The sequence below is a fragment of the Papaver somniferum genome, chromosome 9 (assembly GCF_003573695.1).
Source record: "Papaver somniferum cultivar HN1 chromosome 9, ASM357369v1, whole genome shotgun sequence".
Classification (NCBI taxonomy): Eukaryota; Viridiplantae; Streptophyta; class Magnoliopsida; order Ranunculales; family Papaveraceae; genus Papaver; species Papaver somniferum.
In genome coordinates, this window is record NC_039366.1 from 136,420,907 (window position 1) to 136,439,585 (window position 18,679).

Here is an 18,679-nt window from a genome sequence, read left to right on the forward strand (position 1 = left end):
TTGATTACTTCGGTGATTAGTTTGGTTGTTTTTATTCCAATTAGATTAATTATAGGTTCTCTTATAATTAATCTAGTTGAGTTTTCATATATTCCACAAATTCTTGTGTTTAGTATATGAACGGCTATACTAATCATGTTCTATTGGTTAATGTAGTTGTATATTCCGTAAGGTTTTCCTTATGTTGAGTATGTGAACGATTAAGTTAGTCATCTCCGTATGATTACCTTAGTCGTAGCTCCATAAGTTTACTTATGTTGAGCACTTTCAATTAAATTGGTCACTTTTTTGGTTTGATTTAGTTGCGTTTTCAATTGAATTAATCATGGGTTTACTTGTGATTAGTTTGGTTGATATTTGGATATATAAAATCATTCCTATGGTTTTTGGTGTCCAATTAAAAAATCCTTCTTTTCCTTCGAAATTAAGGTCGCTCTTGTTGTTCTTTCAGGAATGACATCAAATGGGGGAAAGTTCTTTTGAACTTGTGCTTAATTATAATATCTTGCGGGGTGTGCGGCTGTGGAATTTTATAGGGGTTATCTTGTATCTTAAAACTCCTTGATGAATGCATTTAGCTTCGGCTTTATGATTGAGTTTAAATTAAGTTGGTATGTATTTTTCTTTTAGTCTATGAAATGTCTTTTGTGGAAATTTCATTATGATCCTGTTCTTGTACCTTTGCCAATTTTATTGACAAAAAGGGGGAGAAATAATGTAGTTCACACTACAAATACATATGGTTTTCGGATCATTATGTAAGGGGGAGTGGTTCCATGATCGAGATGGAGTATTGACTAAGGGGTAGTGATACATATCACCGTAGTATTATTGTTAAAGTCGTGATACAATTGGACTTTGATATTACATAATAATACTATGACACTGTATAATAATGATCGAGAATCTCGATTTCTCTCATTGTTATAGCTACAGATCTTCAACAACGGTGATGCTAAACTTACAACCTTTGGGATCATTGGAGTACTTGGAAGGACAAAGATTTCAGGGAACGTTGAAGATTAGACTATGGAATAGGAGCCACTAAAGTTTATCTTTTTTGTATTCCATATGTATTAATAGTTTTGTCACTAAAATTGACAAAGGGGGAGATTGTTAGAGCATAGCTCGGTCGACCTCGCATGCGTTGCTATCTCAAGCATGTTTTTCAATGTTAGTGATCAAAACTATGAGTTTTGATTTCTAGCCTACATAGCTAAGTCTCGGACTAGGATAGAAAAGTGTAGTTGAGCTCAAGGACTTCATGGCGATTCATCATACAATGACGAATATCTATACAAGGAACTGTGGAACTTCATCAACAAAAAGGTATGTGGAGACTTGAACTTATCTATCACTCAAAAGTCTATCTATTCTATCTCCTACTTCTTATGAGACAAAAGTCGTATGCTATATAGACTAGATCATACATATTTGACATTTCGAGCTGAGCATTCATTGCTTATCTTTTATATTGAAATCGTGTGTTGGTAAAGCGTTTCGCTTTGATCAAGTTTATCTTCTAGTGACGAAAGTCATGAAAAGTTTCAATCACTTTGAGAATTGCCCTGACGTGAATCGGTCTGTGAATAACGGCTACATAGCGTCCTCTGAGAATGTCTCAATGATTGAAATGAGAGTTTAGATTATATAACCATGTACTCCTTGAACCGAAGTTTTCGAACTTTGTTGATCAAGAGAAATCGGGAGGATTGTGGAATTGGCTTGCCAAGTCCGCGAACTGTCGGAAGTTCTCGACCGAGAATTTCTGCTGAGTTTGGAAAACTCAACCGATTAACTTAAGTCCGCGAACTTGTTTGTGAACTTAAGAGGTTATGATCTAAAGATGTGCTCTGAATATGAAACAATAAATTACTAAGGAATGCTTTATGCAAACCGTGGATATAATGTTCACGAGCCGATTCAATCGAATCGAATCATCTTTGTTTCAATTGTGTCTTATGTAGTTACATAAGATCTCATAGCAATTGAACAACTCTTTAACTAGTTCATTTTAGTCAATTGAACTAGTTATGGTGAAGAATAACAAGGTTAATATGAAATGCTCATATGGTTAACCTTTTGGGTTACTATGTTGAACCAACATACACGTACACGTTTGGGCATGGTTTTCAAAAACCCAGTAAACGTCTACCCAAGTGTGTGTGACAAGCTAATTTTTTGATCAAATGGTTGAGAAATATTAGCTTGAATCTAAATCAGGTTCTCATCTAACGGTGAATAAGGATTGCTTTGTACCTAAGGCAAAACCCTGATTTGAAGGCTATATAAAGGAGACATCTAGCATTGTGCAAAACTAATCCCCACACGTCTATGTGATACTAGTGCGCTCGATAGAGTCGATTCTCCTTTAACCTTTGGTTTTCTTCTCAAAAACCAGGTTAACGACTTAAAGACTTCATCGAGATTGTGAAGCCAGACCGATACTACTTTTATTGTAGTTGTGTGATCTGATCGTTCATCTTCTATCGTACGAGTACAATCGATTGATTGGCTTGAGATCGTGAGAGTTATCCGATAGGCAAGATAAAGAAGTCGCAAACATCTTCGTCTCACTGTTTGTGATTCCTCGACAAACCGCCTGTGTAGTCAGGAAGGATTGTAGAGAGGTGATTGATTAATCTAGGCTGTTCTTCGGGAATATAAGACCGGATTATCAATTGGTTCCTGTTCACCTTGATTTTATATCTTAAGACGGAACAAAACCTAGGGTTTATCTGTGGAAGATAGATTTATCCTTTGATAGACTTTTCTGTGTGAGACAGATCTGTTTATTATCAAGTCTGTGATTTTGGGTTGCAACAACTCTTGGTTGTGGTTGAGATCAGCTAAGGGAATCAAGTGCGTAGTATCCTGCTGGGATCATAGGCGTAGGAGTACAACTGTACCTTGGATCGGTGGGAGACTGATTGGGGTTTAACTATAGTCCAGTCTGAAGTTAGCTTGGAGTAGGCTAGTGTCTGTAGCGGCTTAATACAGTGTGTATTCAATCTGGACTAGGTCCCTGGGTTTTTCTGCATTTGCGGTTTCCTCGTTAACAAAATTTCTGGTGTCTGTGTTATTTCTTTTCCACATTATATTTTTTATATAATTGAAATAATACAGGTTGTGCGTTAAATATCATCAATTGGAAATCCGACCTTTGGTTGTTGATTGATATTGATTGATCCTTGGACATTTGTCTTTGGTACCGTCCAAGTATTCCTTGTGTTTGATTAGGACTCGCTGATTTCTATTAGATTGAGTAATATCAAAAACAAGAGAGAGATAGTAATTCCTTGAGATACTTTTATCTAGATTGAGTCTGACTGTCTAGTTGATTCTCTAGCAAAGTATTTCGGAGTTAGTCCATACAGATTGCTAAGCGAAATATTGGGTGGTGTTGTTAGACCCCCGTTTTTTCAATAATCAACATGACTTTCGTCACGAGTAAAGATGAACTTGGCCAAAGAGAAAGCTTATCAACACATATTTTGAGAAATAGATAAGCGAGATAAACTCGGCTCGAAATAGCAAATGTGTATAATCGAAGTCTATATAGCAATACAACTTGTGTCTCAAGATAGGAGATAGAGTAGATAGACTTTTGAGTGATATATAAGTTCAAGTCTCCACATACCTTTTAGTCGATGAAGTTCCACCAGTTCCTTGAGTAGTTTTTCGTCTTTGTATGATGAACGCCGTGGAGTCTTGAGATCAAATACACTTTTTATCCTAGTCCGAGACTTAGCTATAATTAGACTAGAAATCAAGACTTATAGTTTTGGAAACTAAACTTGACAAACAAGCTTGAGATAGCAACGCTTGCGAGTTCGACCGAACAGTGCTCTAACAATCTCCCCCCATTGTCAATTTTAGTGTCAAAACTATCAATATGGAATACAAAATAAATAAATTTTGCAGCTTCTCTTCCACATGCATGATCTCCCTGGTTCTTCAACATTACTCGAAATCTTCGTCACTTCCAAGTACTTCAATGATTCCAAAGGTTGTAGGTTCAGCATCATCGTTGTTGAAAATCCGTAGCCATAAAAATGAGAAAACAAAAGCTCTCAATCGTTTTTACACAGTGTCATAGTATTATTACACAACATCAAAGTTCAATTGTATCACAACTTCGACAACAATACTATGGTGATATGTATCACTCCCCCTTAGTCAATACTCCATCTCACATGGAAACCACTTCCCCTTACATAATGATCCGAAAACCATATGTATTTGTAGTGTGAACTACACATTAATTCTCCCCCTTTTTGTCAATAAAATTGGCAAAGGTGCGAAAACCAGTGGGATCCTAAGGAAATTTCCATAGAGACACTTCATGACCAAAAGAAAGCACATATCGACTTTATGCAATCATATAGTCGAAACTAAATGCATTCATCAAGGAGTTTATAAAGATACAAGATAACCCATATAATATTCCACAACCGCACTCCCCACAAAGATTTGGCAATTAAGCACAAGTTCAATTAAGAACTCTCCCCCATAAAATGTCATTCCCGAAAGAACAACAAGAGCGACCTTACTTTCACAAGAAAAGAAGGATTTCTTTGGACAACAACAAATCTCATAAGAATATGAATTTGTATCCAAAATACTCAATTAAATTAACCTCAAGAGAACCCATGATTAATTCAATCGGAAATGCTCAACATAAGAGAACTTACGGAGCCACACAATATATATATAAAAAATATGGATAAGTCAATACCGTGGAATAAACAAAGATTCATTCTATCTTTCATCACTATTTGCACAATCACATACAATAGACTTAATCTTTGTCAACAAAAGCTCGTCCTTTTCTTCCATAAATATTTGCATAATGACATAAAAGGCTTAACTTTTGTTTGTCAAAAGTTCATTCAATCTTTTATCAATACTTGCATATTGACATATGAAAGACTTAACTTTTGACCACGTATGGGACAATCATAGTTCACGGAAGCAAACACACATATCCCATAACAATTTGCAATATATAAGACCATAAAGATTAATACTGCAAAATCATCTTCCAAACAACTTTAGAATTTAAGTAAATAATCTAAAAATATTGAAGATGAAAACCGTTGGACATAGCTATGTGTAATCACAATAATGGTTATTCCAAACTCTAGTTATTCTTCTTAAAAACACAAGAATAAAATTCTCATAAGAAGATTTCCTAGAAAAAATAAAAATAGAATCTAAAACCCAAACAAAACCGATAAAACATGAAAGACTAATCATCATCTTCATCATCGGATACCATAAGAGTAGCTTGAATCTTATCCATGTCATCCTTAATTTCAGGGAACTTAGCAGCAATCACAAGTAATTGTTCTTGGACACACCTTACCTTGACACTAATCTTATCAACACCTTGGAAGTATCACATGAGCCATCAAGGTTGTCACATCTTTGTCTCATGCAAGCATTCTCCTTCATACGTTTGAAAGTACATAGACGAACTAGCTTGGGAGTTCCAATGGAGTTGCCGATCGGAGCAATGGAGAAGGTGTGAAAAATTTGCTCAATCAAGCATGGATAGCCTAACTTCTTGTTGGTAGATGTCATTGACAACATTTCTAAATGATAAAACCATAAATGTCAAGATTTTGAGTTCCCAACTCAAGGAAATAGACCAACTCCACAAACTCACGACTCCAATGAGAATTTTCAATCGTGGAGGGACAAAGGTTAGATATACCAAGTTTTCCAAAGGACATCAAAGGAAGAGTAAGACTATTGGTAGGAAATTTACCCATATTCCAATCAACACTCTTTCCACAAAGACCATGAGAGATGGTTTCATATGATGGTCTTTCATCACTTGGTCTAGGAAGGCGAAAATTACCAAAAGGAATTTTATTAATCCTTGAAATTATCTCTCTATTAACAAGAATCCTTTTTCTATTTATCATGATTTTGAATTCCATGTCATCAAGATCAACATCATGGATGTTAGTATAGAAGATTCTTATGAGAGTATCAAAACCTTCACCATGACCATTAAAGATGTTACCAAGTTTGAATCTTTCAAAACAAATCAAATCCTCTTTATGTCCACTAGTAAAATCCAACTTCTTTTCTAGAATAAATCCTTTAGAAGAAATTTTTTCAAAAAAATTCTCACAAGAATCATTAACAAATCTATTTCTAATGGAATTTTGGTCTATTGGTAAATTCATGCTAGAAGAAGATGAAAAACCCCAAGTTTTTTGAACCATCTTTTGAAACCTTGAAATTCTTCATGAGATCTTAAAAATCAAGAGACTAGTGGAAGAGATGACTTACTTGATATATTTATGAGAACCCTTTCACTCCTTACGATCTTCAAAGATGATTAAAGGAGAAAACATAAAAACCCTAAAACAGTTCACGAATGCGGACGGTTGAGAGGAAGAAGAAGGTACGCGTACCACTTCCTTTGAAAGAATTAAGAATGGGCTTGGACCCGTTTCTGAACTGCGACCCACAAAAAGGAATGTGGGACTTTTGGGGTGTTCCAAACACCAAGGTAATGCAACCCACAAGGATATACAAACGTGCAAAATGACAGTGCAAAAGGAAAAATTAACCCAGGTACAAACAAATCAAACCGTTTCTTGCCCCATCTCAAGATATATACACGTGGGGTAACACCAACAAGTTACCATGTGGAAAGATGTGCAGAGAGATTCCCATGCATAATTTCCGGTTGATATTTGTGAACAGTACCAGTGATATAATCATAATATGATGATAATCAGGGTTAACAGAGTTTCCTAGCTTCCTTTTCATATGACCAGATAGAAGATTCTTCCAATGTCTTACACCTGTGTCAATTTGAGAACCCGTTTTATTAGACTCACCAGAGTTTACAGTGTGTTTAGTTCGTACATCATGATTACATGATTTTACATGTACGAAACTGTTATCGAATCGATCTTAACCGAGTTAAACTTTTCTAAGAATCTAAAAACGTTTTCAAATGCTCTAAATAGATTTTTGTCAATTGATCCATCACGATAGTATTCCTTAAATAGATCTTTGAGCGTAAAGAACGTTTTTTCAATCTTCCCCTTTTTTTAGTTTTTCCTTTAGATTGTTTCTCATCATCTAAGCTTTCCAATTTGCTTTTCTTTCTGTTACTTCGAAAGTAGCTGCTTCAGCTTCAGCCACTCGAATTTTCGATATTCCTTTTTATTTCTCATCAAACGAATGGCATCTTCATAGATGAGGCGAGATTATCACAAGATGCCCGAGGTCTAATAAATAATCTACGAACAATATTTATGGAATTTTGGTGTGCGTCACAGATGCCATGAGCGAGTTTCCTAATGGAATTTCCCAAAAAGACAGACCTTTAGGAAACAGTCAAACACAAACTTATTAGGTTTATAATGTCTGCCTGCTCTGATACCAATTGAAAAAGCGGGGGTCTAACAACCACACCCAATATTTCGCTTAGCAATCTGTATGGACAAACTTCAATATAATTTTAAGAGAACCAACTAGACAGTCAGACTCAATCTTATAAAAATTATATCCAAGAGTTATATCTCAATTTCTCGATTCAATACTTACTCAAGCAAATAGAAATCTGCGAGTCTAATTGAACACAAGAGAAATTAACTTGAACGTGCCAAAGACCAATTTTCAAGTATCAATCAATTTCAATAAACAACCAAAGGTTGGATTTACCAATTGATCGACTCAACGCACAACTTGTGATATTTCAATTATATGACAAAATATAATGCGGAAAAGAAATAACACAGACACCAAAAGTTTTGTTAACGAGGAAACCGCAAATGCAGAAAAACCCCGGGACCTAGTCCAGATTGAACACACACTGTATTAAGCCGATACAGACACTAGTCAACTACAAACTAACTTCGGTATGGACTGTAGTTCAACCCCAATCAATCTCACACCAATCCAAGGTACAGTTGCGCTCCTTACGTCTCTAATCCCGGCATGATACTACGCACTTGATTCCCTTAGCTGATCTCACCCACAACAAAGAGTTGCTACGACCCAAAGTCGAAGACTTTAACAAACAAATTTGTATCACACAGAAAAGTCTACAGGAATAAATAAATAAATATGTCTCCCACATAAATACCTACGAGTTTTGTTCCGTCTTTTGATAAATCAAGGTGAACAAGAACCAATTGATATAACGGACTTATATTCCCGAAGAACATCCTAGAAATATCAATCACCTCACAATAATCTAAATCGTATGACGTCGAAACTAGATATTGTGGAATCACAAACGATGAGACAAAGGTGTTTGTGACTACTTTTCTATCTTGCCTATCGGAGAAATTAATCTCAAGCCAATCTTACGATTGTACTCAAATACGATAGAAACAACAAGATCAGATCACGCAACTACAGAGAAAATGGTTGGGTATGGCTTCACAATCCCAATGAAGTCTTCAAGTCGTTAACCTACAGGGTCTCGGTAGAAACCTAAGGTTAAAGGAGAATCGACTCTAGATTATACAACTAGTATCACACAGGAGGTATGAGGATTAGGTTTCCCAGTTGCTAGTGTTCTCCTTTATATAGTCTTCAAATCACGGTTTGGAATCAATGCTACCTTGGTAACAAAGCATTCAATATTCACCGTTAGATGAAAACCTGATTAGATTCAAGCTAATATCTTTCAACCGTTAGATCGAACTTATCTTGTTATACACAAATGAAATGCACTTTCATTTAGGTTTGAGTAACCGTACCTAAACGTGTACAAGTCGTTGGTTCAACGGTAGTTAACCATAGGTTAGCCATATGAGCACTTTCATATCAACCATATTCTTCTTCACCATAACTAGTTCAAATGACTCAAAATAATTAGTTAGAGAGTTGTTCAATTGCTTAGATATCATAGAAGTATATAAGACACAATCGAAGCAAAAACGATTTTGATTCACTCGAATCGATTCATGAACTTTATAGCCACGGTTCGCAAATATGCATTCCTTAGTTTATATAAGTTTAAGTTCACGAATAAACCGTTTTTAGAAAATAACCCACTCAAGTATGCATGCCGGTACGCATACTTAAGTACCCGGATTGAGTTTGTTTTCAGTTCACAAACTCCAGCAGAAATTTACGGGACGTGAACTTCCGACAGTACGCGGACTTTAGTTCCGGTTATCCTGAGCAGCAAAGTAAGCATACTTTGGTTCAAGGATTATGGACTTACACACGTATGAGTTCACATACAATGTTTATATCCATTCAAGGTTATATATTCTAAACTCTCATTTCAATCATTGAAACATTCTTAGAGGATGTTAAATAGAGGTTACTCACACACTATTCTTCATCAAAGCGATTTTTAAGATATTGAATTAATCAACATGACTTTCGTCACTTGTAAAGATGAACTTGGCCAAAGCGAAAGCTTACCAACAAATATTTCGAGATATAGATAAGCGAGATAAACTCGGCTCCAAATAACAAATGTATACAATCGAAGTATATATAACAATACGACTTTTGTCTCAAGATAGGAGATAGAGTAGATAGACTTTTGAGTGATAGATAAGTTCAAGTCTCCGCATACCTTTTAGTCGATGAAGTTCCACCAGTTCCTTGAGTAGTTCTTCGTATTTGTATGATGAACGCTGTGGAGTCTAGAGCTCAACTACAGTTTCTATCCTACTCCGAGACTTAGCTGTAAGTAGAGTAGAAATCAAAACTTATAATTTTGGCAACTAAACTTGACAAACAAGCTTGAGATAGCAACGCTTGCGAGTTTGACCAAACAATGCTCTAACAATTACGTTTTTTGTTTTGAATTTAAGATAATTCAAGTAAGGGATAATTAGGTCATCTACTATAACTAGGACACCTCTTAGCTCATCACAACGGATGACCTAAGTAGATAAGGGACTCCATAAAAATGTGATGGTGCCCACAAAATCACTCAAAAATAATTAACAGGTAAAGGGACACGTTTTGATGTAGGAAAGTCACAGCCAGTTCCAATGTTTGTTACATGTAATGGTAATTAACAGATAAAGGGACATGTTTTGATGTATAGGAAAGCACAACTAGTTCCCGTTTTTTTTTTCATGCTGTGGTGTTGGCCTGTTGGGATAACAATGCTAATAAGATCACACCGAAAACTATTACTGAGGCAGGAAAATTTATCTCTAAAGGCTCACGACTCACGAGAAGATAAAATATTGTACTACCAGTCCGACTGGGAGTTCATAATTTTGAAGCATTAACGCAAGAATTAAAACAAATCTATAGCCGAGAGTTCATTTTAATTTCCCGACCATAAATGCAAAACAACTCTCCTACATGTGGGAGTTCGTCATTTCCCAGTAGTGTTCGGTATTGTGTCACTCCCATGACTTGTGAGCTCGGTGCTTGGAAAAGAACCTTCCAGCCAGGGGCGGATGCAAAGCTTAGCTTCCCTAGCTTAAGCATCCCCAAAATGTCCAATAAATCCATTTTTTTTCATTACCTATTTTTATATAGCCCAAGTTATATGTACTAAATTTAGGCTTAAGCAAGGGTACGAAATTAGTCCAAGTCCTCTCCAAATAACATTTCAAGTTCCGCCGCTGCTTCCAGCACAATGTAAGAAAATACCAACATCAAACGCCCAAGAGCAACAACCCCTCCTAATCCCTCGTGCGTCTTTTTTCGCTATAACATAGGTTCCTTTTGGATCCTGCGAAACACTAGAACATATGAAATTTTGTGCCAAGTGAGGTCCCATCAACCACTGAATCATCACCCATTTGCTGCTGCCTGGAAACAGCTTCTAGCTCTTCTAGGTGATTGATATAACCTCAAATGGATAGGACCCAACATCGTGGTTCACAAAATCACACCTATCATATTTCACACTTAGGACCTAGAGTATTTCTTTATGAGCCGACTTTTCAACTAATACATACTACTCTATTTGATTAAAGTAGTAGTGGGTGGGAGGGACTTGCTGGATCCGAAATCACCTGCCTGCTACTCTGCTAATGCTAGGATTGTTTCTATATGTGCGCATCTAGATAGCTTTAGCCCTCGCCTTTTGATTCACTACAAATCTCTTACATAATTTCCTTTTGTTTTCTTCACATAAACACCAAAATAATTGAACTAAATGAATTATTAGCGGCAGCATAGGAAACCAAATGTTCCAATAAACAAGAATCTACTAAAACGAAAAAGTAAGGAGGAAAAAGATAAAAATAAAGAAAGAGTGGATATTCTATGTTTATCTCTTTGCTTCAAGGAGGGTCAGAAATGTATACAGGGAAGGAATAATCTTTTCTTGAAGTTGTATTTCCTTGTATATACTCCATCTCCATTTCTTATCACTCATTTATTCTCCTTTTTAAAAAGAGATATTCTGGATAATACCAAAGTGAAATTGGGATTTAACCCTAAAAACCCTACACTGATTACTCAGTCAATTGACCTTCACTGGCTTCCAAAACCATATACTTGATATTTTATTAAGCTTCTTTTATCTTTTTTGTTATAAGAAAAGATGTGTTCTTTTCCCTCCCTTTTTTATTAGAATCTCTCGTTCACCAAGTGTTCCTTTCTCTCCTGTTTATCCTTTTGATCTTTCGAAAATGCTAACATTTCTGTTTTGTTCTTTTCACCGCATAAATTAAAAAGTGGGGTTTGGGTAATATGCTAGAGAGGCTCGAAGAAGATTTTATTAGAACTTTCTATGTTCATTAAAAGTGTTTTATTTGGTCGCCAACTGCTCGAGACTTTTATCTAGAAAAATAAAGAAGAGTAGAAGACTTTTTTTTTTTTTTTTTCAAATGCAACAACCATGGTGACATGGTGTGAATGAGGGTTACGGGTTAAGCTCATTTCTCAGGGAAGTAGGATTAGTGATATAGGTTTTCCTAAAATTACTGCAAAAAATTTGTTTAGATTGGTGTTTTAATCTAGACTCTGAATGTCATAAATTATAGGATCTCACATCCTTAAAATTGATGGCAGGAATTCTCAATCGAATTTTCATTTTCTTATCGCAACTGATAACTAAATAAAATGATGGAAATTGGAGTGTGCTTATGCATATATTTATGGATCAAAATAACACATAATAACCTAGATTCACTGAATGTTCACACAGTATATAAAATTAACGTTAACCAAGTACTGGCAAGTAATGGAAAAAAGAAAAGTCAAAGTGAAGAAGTCATCAAGTCAATAACCATCCTTGATGTTTTTCCTGCATTTCCTTGAAATTCTTTTTTTTTTCTTGAAAGAGAAGTATGTGATGTTCATTTCTCCACTATTGGCATTGGCTCCCACTGAAGACCACATTACTGGCAAGTAGACTCTCAAGCTTTACAATTCTTGGCATGTTTTTCAATGTTCCAAGGCGCATTGAGTGTGGGTAACATCCAACATGGTTATGAATTAAAGATCTAATGTCTGACAAAATTTTATTTTCTTAAAACAAACTGTCTTTGATTAGAGTTACTTAGACTTCAGTGCCTGACAAATGACATTCCTAAACAACTCTCAACATATCAATACAGCAGTTTTCTTTTCTTAGGTAATTGCAATTTACAAGCTTATCGACATGACTTCATGACTAACTCTTTTACCTAACATGATGCTCCTTTGCCATTTTTTTCTTCTTTTCTTTTTGGTTTTTCTCTTTTGGTTGTGTGAGATTAATGAAGACACTTAGAAATTAAACTCCTCCACCCACCGTTAAGTCTAGGACTCATAATCAAGTTTTGTTTGTTTAGCATACATTATAGAGAAAGCAAGAGGTTAGAAAGGAAAAGCAGGTGTAGCCAGGAAGGGACAAAATGAAGTTGGGTGGGCAATCAAATAATTGAGAGATTTGCTAAAAAGGGCTTCTACTTTACCTAAGTCCACAAAAGTACCCCTTATTAATTATAAACAAATGTGGGCCCACAGTCCCATTAACATTCCTTCTTCTTCCCACTTACCCCTAAAAAACAAGGCTAATCAAACCATTGAAACCTCTAAACAGAGTAGTGGACAACAGACACCTAATACGACCGATAGATTCCATAGTCTCAACTTCGATTGGTCATTCATTAGCTGAGGACATGAGTCATGACTCGTAAGGTTTCATATATTGCTTTCTGGTTACAATGTAGAGTCAATCATGAACATCTAAGACTGAAGTTAGTTAGATGTTGCTAAATGAGCCGCTCAACGGCTCAAGGATATAGTATAAAGTATAACACATAAAGCCTCATTTACTCGGCTATTCTTACGATGGCTGTGTTTCTGTGTGTCGTTTTCAGACATTGATCAAGACCCATTAACCTTTTTTATTTATATACGAATCACCTTTACTTTTTTGTTGTTCATGACGTGCATATCAAACTATACACGTAGCTGTTGATGAGTTTTCGTGCCACTGCCACCGATATGGAGGGTAGGGTCTAAAGAAAATGCTGATACGTATACCACATGATGGTCTTGGTTCCAGGTTCTAAATAGCTGAACTTCTTGGAGATTCAATGCAATATACGTTTCATCATGGCTTCTACACTGATAAATAACGGCTAATAGCCTAATACTGAATTACAGTTCAGAGCAGTTACATCGATTATTTGGTAATTTCTTAGAAAGGGCAAACCGGGATATCCCGTCCCATAGTTTTTTCCTTGTTGGAGTGAGAATATCCTTGAATCCTAATCCAAAAGGTCGGTCGCCTTGGTGTAGGTTCTAAACTCTAATCGAAAGCGATTGTGCATCCGGGTCCCGCCAGACACAATTTGACGTGTCGGTTACGCGTCCATCCTACCTTACTTGAACAAACGGTCAAAAACCACTCATTTTATTTCTTGGTTAAATTAAAATCAAATCCCCCATTAAAAGCAATTAGTCCTTCTTTTCCCTTTTCTGATGAAATTAACTAATGAGGTACAGGTTTTAATGGGTAATTTTGGTATAAGCTCCATTAAAAAATGTCACATTTTCTAAGGATTACGTATTCTAAAGAATTTGTTTAACGAGGAAGATACCACTCTAGTACCGTTTTCTTCGGATCATATGCAAGTTAGTTTCCTTTGGGTTTTGTGTTTTTGTCTGCAACTAATGATCACGGCAGTACACCATTTGATTTATTTTAGTATTTCTACGTTGTAATAAATAAATAATGTAATGCGAGGTTTTTCATTTAAATAAAGGATTATTTTTCAGTAAATGATTAGTCGAGTAGTCGAGCCCAACTCCGATACATGATACATACCATCCAGCGGACCACAAACACAACTGACGGTGAAGGTTTTGGCTTCTGGTGGGTGCCCTATAATTTTATTTTTAGATTCTTCAATTCCGGAAAGAAGAGAAATTTATATTTATCATGTGAGAATGTTGTCCCATTATTCTGTAATGTAATTTGATTTGACTACAAATTGATTAACGTTTACTAATAATGAAAAAGCGAAAAAAAGGGTAAATTCAATGACAATTAATTTGTCGTTACAAATTTATTAATACAAGAAAAACGTTGTATTCGTGGACAAAAAAAAGCTATGTCAATAAGAACACTTAATAAAATGACGATGAAGACAAAAAATGACAGTCTTGAACGAAATTAGTGTCGGTGCTTTTCAACTAATAATGCTCACTCCAATTCAGTAATTCTTCTTACTTGTCATTCAAGAAAGAAAAAAGAAGATTTATTTCAAGGAAGCTTCTTTTTGACCTGAAATACATACAACCGTAACAAAATAATGCATTGCCGTGGCAATGAACATGGGTTTATTTTGGAAATACTCATAATTACAATTAATGGAGATAAGGATATATGTGTATGCGATCATCCGTTATTTTCCACCACACCCCCATAATCTCTCCATGAAAATTAAAATAAACGTTACTTTGACACACTAGTAGTAGCTAACTCAACTTAGTTCCTAAACTTTTTTATAAATATTATATACACAATTCTTCCATTACCTACGCTTCCAAAAATCCAACCTAGCAACACCAAATTCTTCGTCCCTTCTTTTCATCTCTCCATATAACTCAAACTCCATATGAACTTCAAACCCATTTAGTCATCTTCTATCTGTCAATACCCAACCTATATTTCTCTCTTTCTCTCTTTCATTTTTCTACATACACACACATTTTCTTGAGAGGAAGAAGGAAAGAAAGATGTCTGCAAAGTGCGACCACCATGGAAGCAAGAAAAAGAAACAACTGAGGCAGTTATTTGGGTGTCTAACAATCTTCATAATCGCAGTTCTCTTCATAATTTTACTGGTTTGGTTGATCCTGCGCCCAACAAAACCTGTTTTCACTCTGCAAGATGCAACTGTTTATCAGTTCAACGTAACACAACCAAACTTTCTGTCATCAACTCTTCAAATCACAGTTGCATCAAGAAACCCAAATGATAAAATCGGTATCTACTACGATAAACTCGATATCTACGCGTCTTATCGTAATCAGCAGATAACCTTACCAACGGTTCTTCCACAGACGTATCAAGGCCATAAGGATGTTAATGTTTGGTCTCCGTATGTTTATGGGAATACAATTCCGATTGCTCCTTTTCTTGCTGTTTCATTGGATCAGGAACAGAAGGCTGGTATGGTTCTGATTTATATCAAGATTGATGGAAAGCTCAGATGGAAAGTCGGTACTTGGATCTCTGGTCATTATCATGTCAACGTTAATTGCCCAGCATATTTAACGTTTGGAAGTAAGTTTAATGGTGTTTCCGTTGGTCCTGCTGCCGTTAAGTATCAGATTGGTCGCGACTGTCATACCGATGTCTGATTGCTTAACAATTTAACACTGTTAGATTCCGTTAGTATTTTCTCTTCCTCACTCTCTCTGCTTCTATCTCAATCTCTCCATAGCCACTCTGTTACCGTTAATTGATCTTTCAATTTTATTTTTATATATTTCACTTGCCTTTGTTTTTTTTTTCTTTTCTATAAGGGTATATGAGTAATTCGGATGCAACTTGTACATTATTTTTAGAAAATAAAAACAGAAAATGAAAAAAAGAAGCCAGGCTACGACAAGTGTATGCCGTTAAATTTGCTGTTGATAGTATAATATATTAAAATTTCCATTACGTCTCCATGCTCATGTTCTTTGCATCTATTTACCAATAAACCTTGTTCGATGTTCATGTATTTCAGTTCTCGGTTTCTTCTCTTTATAGATTTTCTAGGATGCTAGGGATTAGTTTCACACCCCATCTTACTTTGAAGGGGCGTTGGAGTTCCAATGTGTGACCACCTTGGAGCCCCATGGAGTTACAGAGGAGGGGTTCATTTATAGGAATCGGGGGAAAGGTGATTTTGGTCAATCGGGTGTAGCCATATAGAAATGCCATGACTGTTTGTTTCGGTTTAATCATTACACAAGCAAAGATTAAAGTAAGTGTTTAAAAAGTGAAGATTGAGTAAAGAAAGGGAAACCCAGCTTTTAGGTGAAAGAGTATATACTATATAGTATTACTATTGGGAGTCCTTTTTGCATCAATACAATTGGGTTGGCTATTCTTCTTGGTTGAAGTTTAGGTGAGTAGTGATGGTGTTTGTTTGTTTGAGTGGTGTGGTGTGTCAATATCTCTCATTCATTTCAATCCGTCGTGATGTTTTCCTTTCACCTACTATGCCCACTTGTGTCAACTAATACCTCATTTTCTAAATTAACTATTAGCTCTCATTTGTTTTTCCCAAAACCTAGTTTCAATCTCTAAAATATCATGTTTTTAAATATATTTTTCATTTTTTTTTTATCAAAAATCTGTATTTTTCATTTTATAGACTTTATTGGATAAGAAATTTTCATTTTACATACTATAATACTATATATTAACTGATTAAATAAATTTATTTGTAAAACCATCAATTCGGATAATACACCTTCAGCCGGAGGACCTGGATACTATGTTTGCCGGATAGGAATGAGCTCACCTATGTGGATTCAACAAATGCAGGAAAATCCTAGTTCAAGCCGATTGAAATTGGATCTGTTGCTTAAAATTAGGATGAGGTGCGATAATCAAAAGTATCGGTTCAAAGCTAAGTAGTGTGTCTTTTTCTTAATAGGCCAAGCAGACAAGGAAATAAATTTAGGGAGTGGAGAATGTTGACAATTTAGGACATCAATAATAGAACAAACTGGAACGTATGAAGAAATGTATGTACCATGTGATTTATATTCAAGTACAGTATGATCTTTGGAGACATTTTTTAGTTTCGGTTTCAATACGTTTGAATTCGCATTAATAAACAAGAAACAACTAACTCGATTTATGCTGCTACTACTACTTCAATGCCTCATCCGCTATAGTTTTGGTTATGGCCTTATTGGTAACTAGTTGTGTTTGCCATGTGAATGAAGGAACTTCTCAATGGACGACTGCTTCTCATCAAATAATATCATCCGAAGTCGACATCTCAGTGGGGACTTTGCCGACTGAGACGGTAATCCCATACAGTTTATGGCTGATCCTTTATTACATTGGTACTGACTTGCATCCTCGGGACCCGGGGAGGTGAGATTTTGCACAAAAACCGTACGGGATTACCGTCTCACGCGGCCTGCTGGTAAGATTTGGCGTGTCAGGTGTGTGAGTGTGTACTTTATTTTATTTTGTACTCCAAATCAAGAGAACATTTCACTTGTACAAATTTTTGGCAAACCCTATAGTCATTTTTTTTTCCGTTTGAAAAAGAAAAATAAGAGAATATTTCACTTGTACAAATTTTTGGCGTTTGGAACAGAAAATGGTGAAGCCATCCTGCGCCCCAAATGTTTGTTACACTTCCTAGTTCAAAATGATGTACAAGTAACACTATTGCAATTTTTTCGGCTCCAAATTCATTTTTATTCACATTAAATTTTATTTATTTATTTATTTTGATAGAAGAGGTTAAGATTTTATTAATGAAACTGAAAAGATAATACAAGAAAAAGTGCCTAAACGTGCCTCGAAGGCTACAACTAACACCAAAAACAAAGAAACAAAGAAACCCAATGGGAGGGCATAAGCCAGTTCCAAGACTAATCAAAAACAACACAGGGAGTGGTGAAGCCAACTCCAAAGATCAAAAGGAGAAAAAAATCGCTTCAGACACCAAAATAAACCAACAAAAGATAAGAAAAAACAAGAATTTGAGACCTTTTTTAATTTGTGATCTTTGTCCTTTTCCCAAATTTTCGTTATTTGGATTCTCATTTTTAACATTCCAGGTAAGTCTCTGAAGCTCCATTTCTTTCCATTTTGAAGCCTTGTCCTCATTAGACAAGAATTTGAGAGATTTCTCAAATTCAATATCTTTCATTTTCTCCCTTATCCCATCATCTACATGAAGAGATGAGACATTCTCATTACTTCAAATTCTGAAGGAGTTATTGGTGCAAACTGTGCCAGATGAGCTACCACTCACCCTCCTATTAGTGCCCCCTTTATCCGTTGTATCGATCTTAGCAGGAGATCTCATGCTTGAAGCTGTCTTCCAGTTCCCATCTCACTTGTTGGGGATGCATTCTTTCCAGCAACTTCTCTTGCATTAGTACTTCCTTTACCATTTTGTGAAATCGCATGAGCATCTTGATTCATACCCTGGCTGCAAGTTTTTTCTGTGATGTTTGCATACCTGACCGGAGAGTTCTTGTTAACTGCTTTCCTGTCCCCAACTTTGTCACTATCGTCTCTGAT

The 18,679-nt window shown here is 35.8% G+C and overlaps 1 protein-coding gene across 1 annotated transcript; it reads left to right on the forward strand.

Moving 5' to 3' along the window:
• The first annotated feature begins 14,839 nt into the window (after window positions 1–14,839).
• On the forward strand, window positions 14,840–17,729 carry LOC113308893 (NDR1/HIN1-like protein 1). The gene is made up of 2 exons (XM_026557347.1): window positions 14,840–15,804; window positions 17,359–17,729. Exon 1 carries the CDS (start codon window positions 15,148–15,150, stop codon window positions 15,772–15,774), a length of 627 nt encoding a protein of 208 aa, XP_026413132.1. The 5' UTR covers window positions 14,840–15,147; the 3' UTR covers window positions 15,775–15,804; window positions 17,359–17,729.
• Window positions 17,730–18,679: the final 950 nt, after the last annotated feature.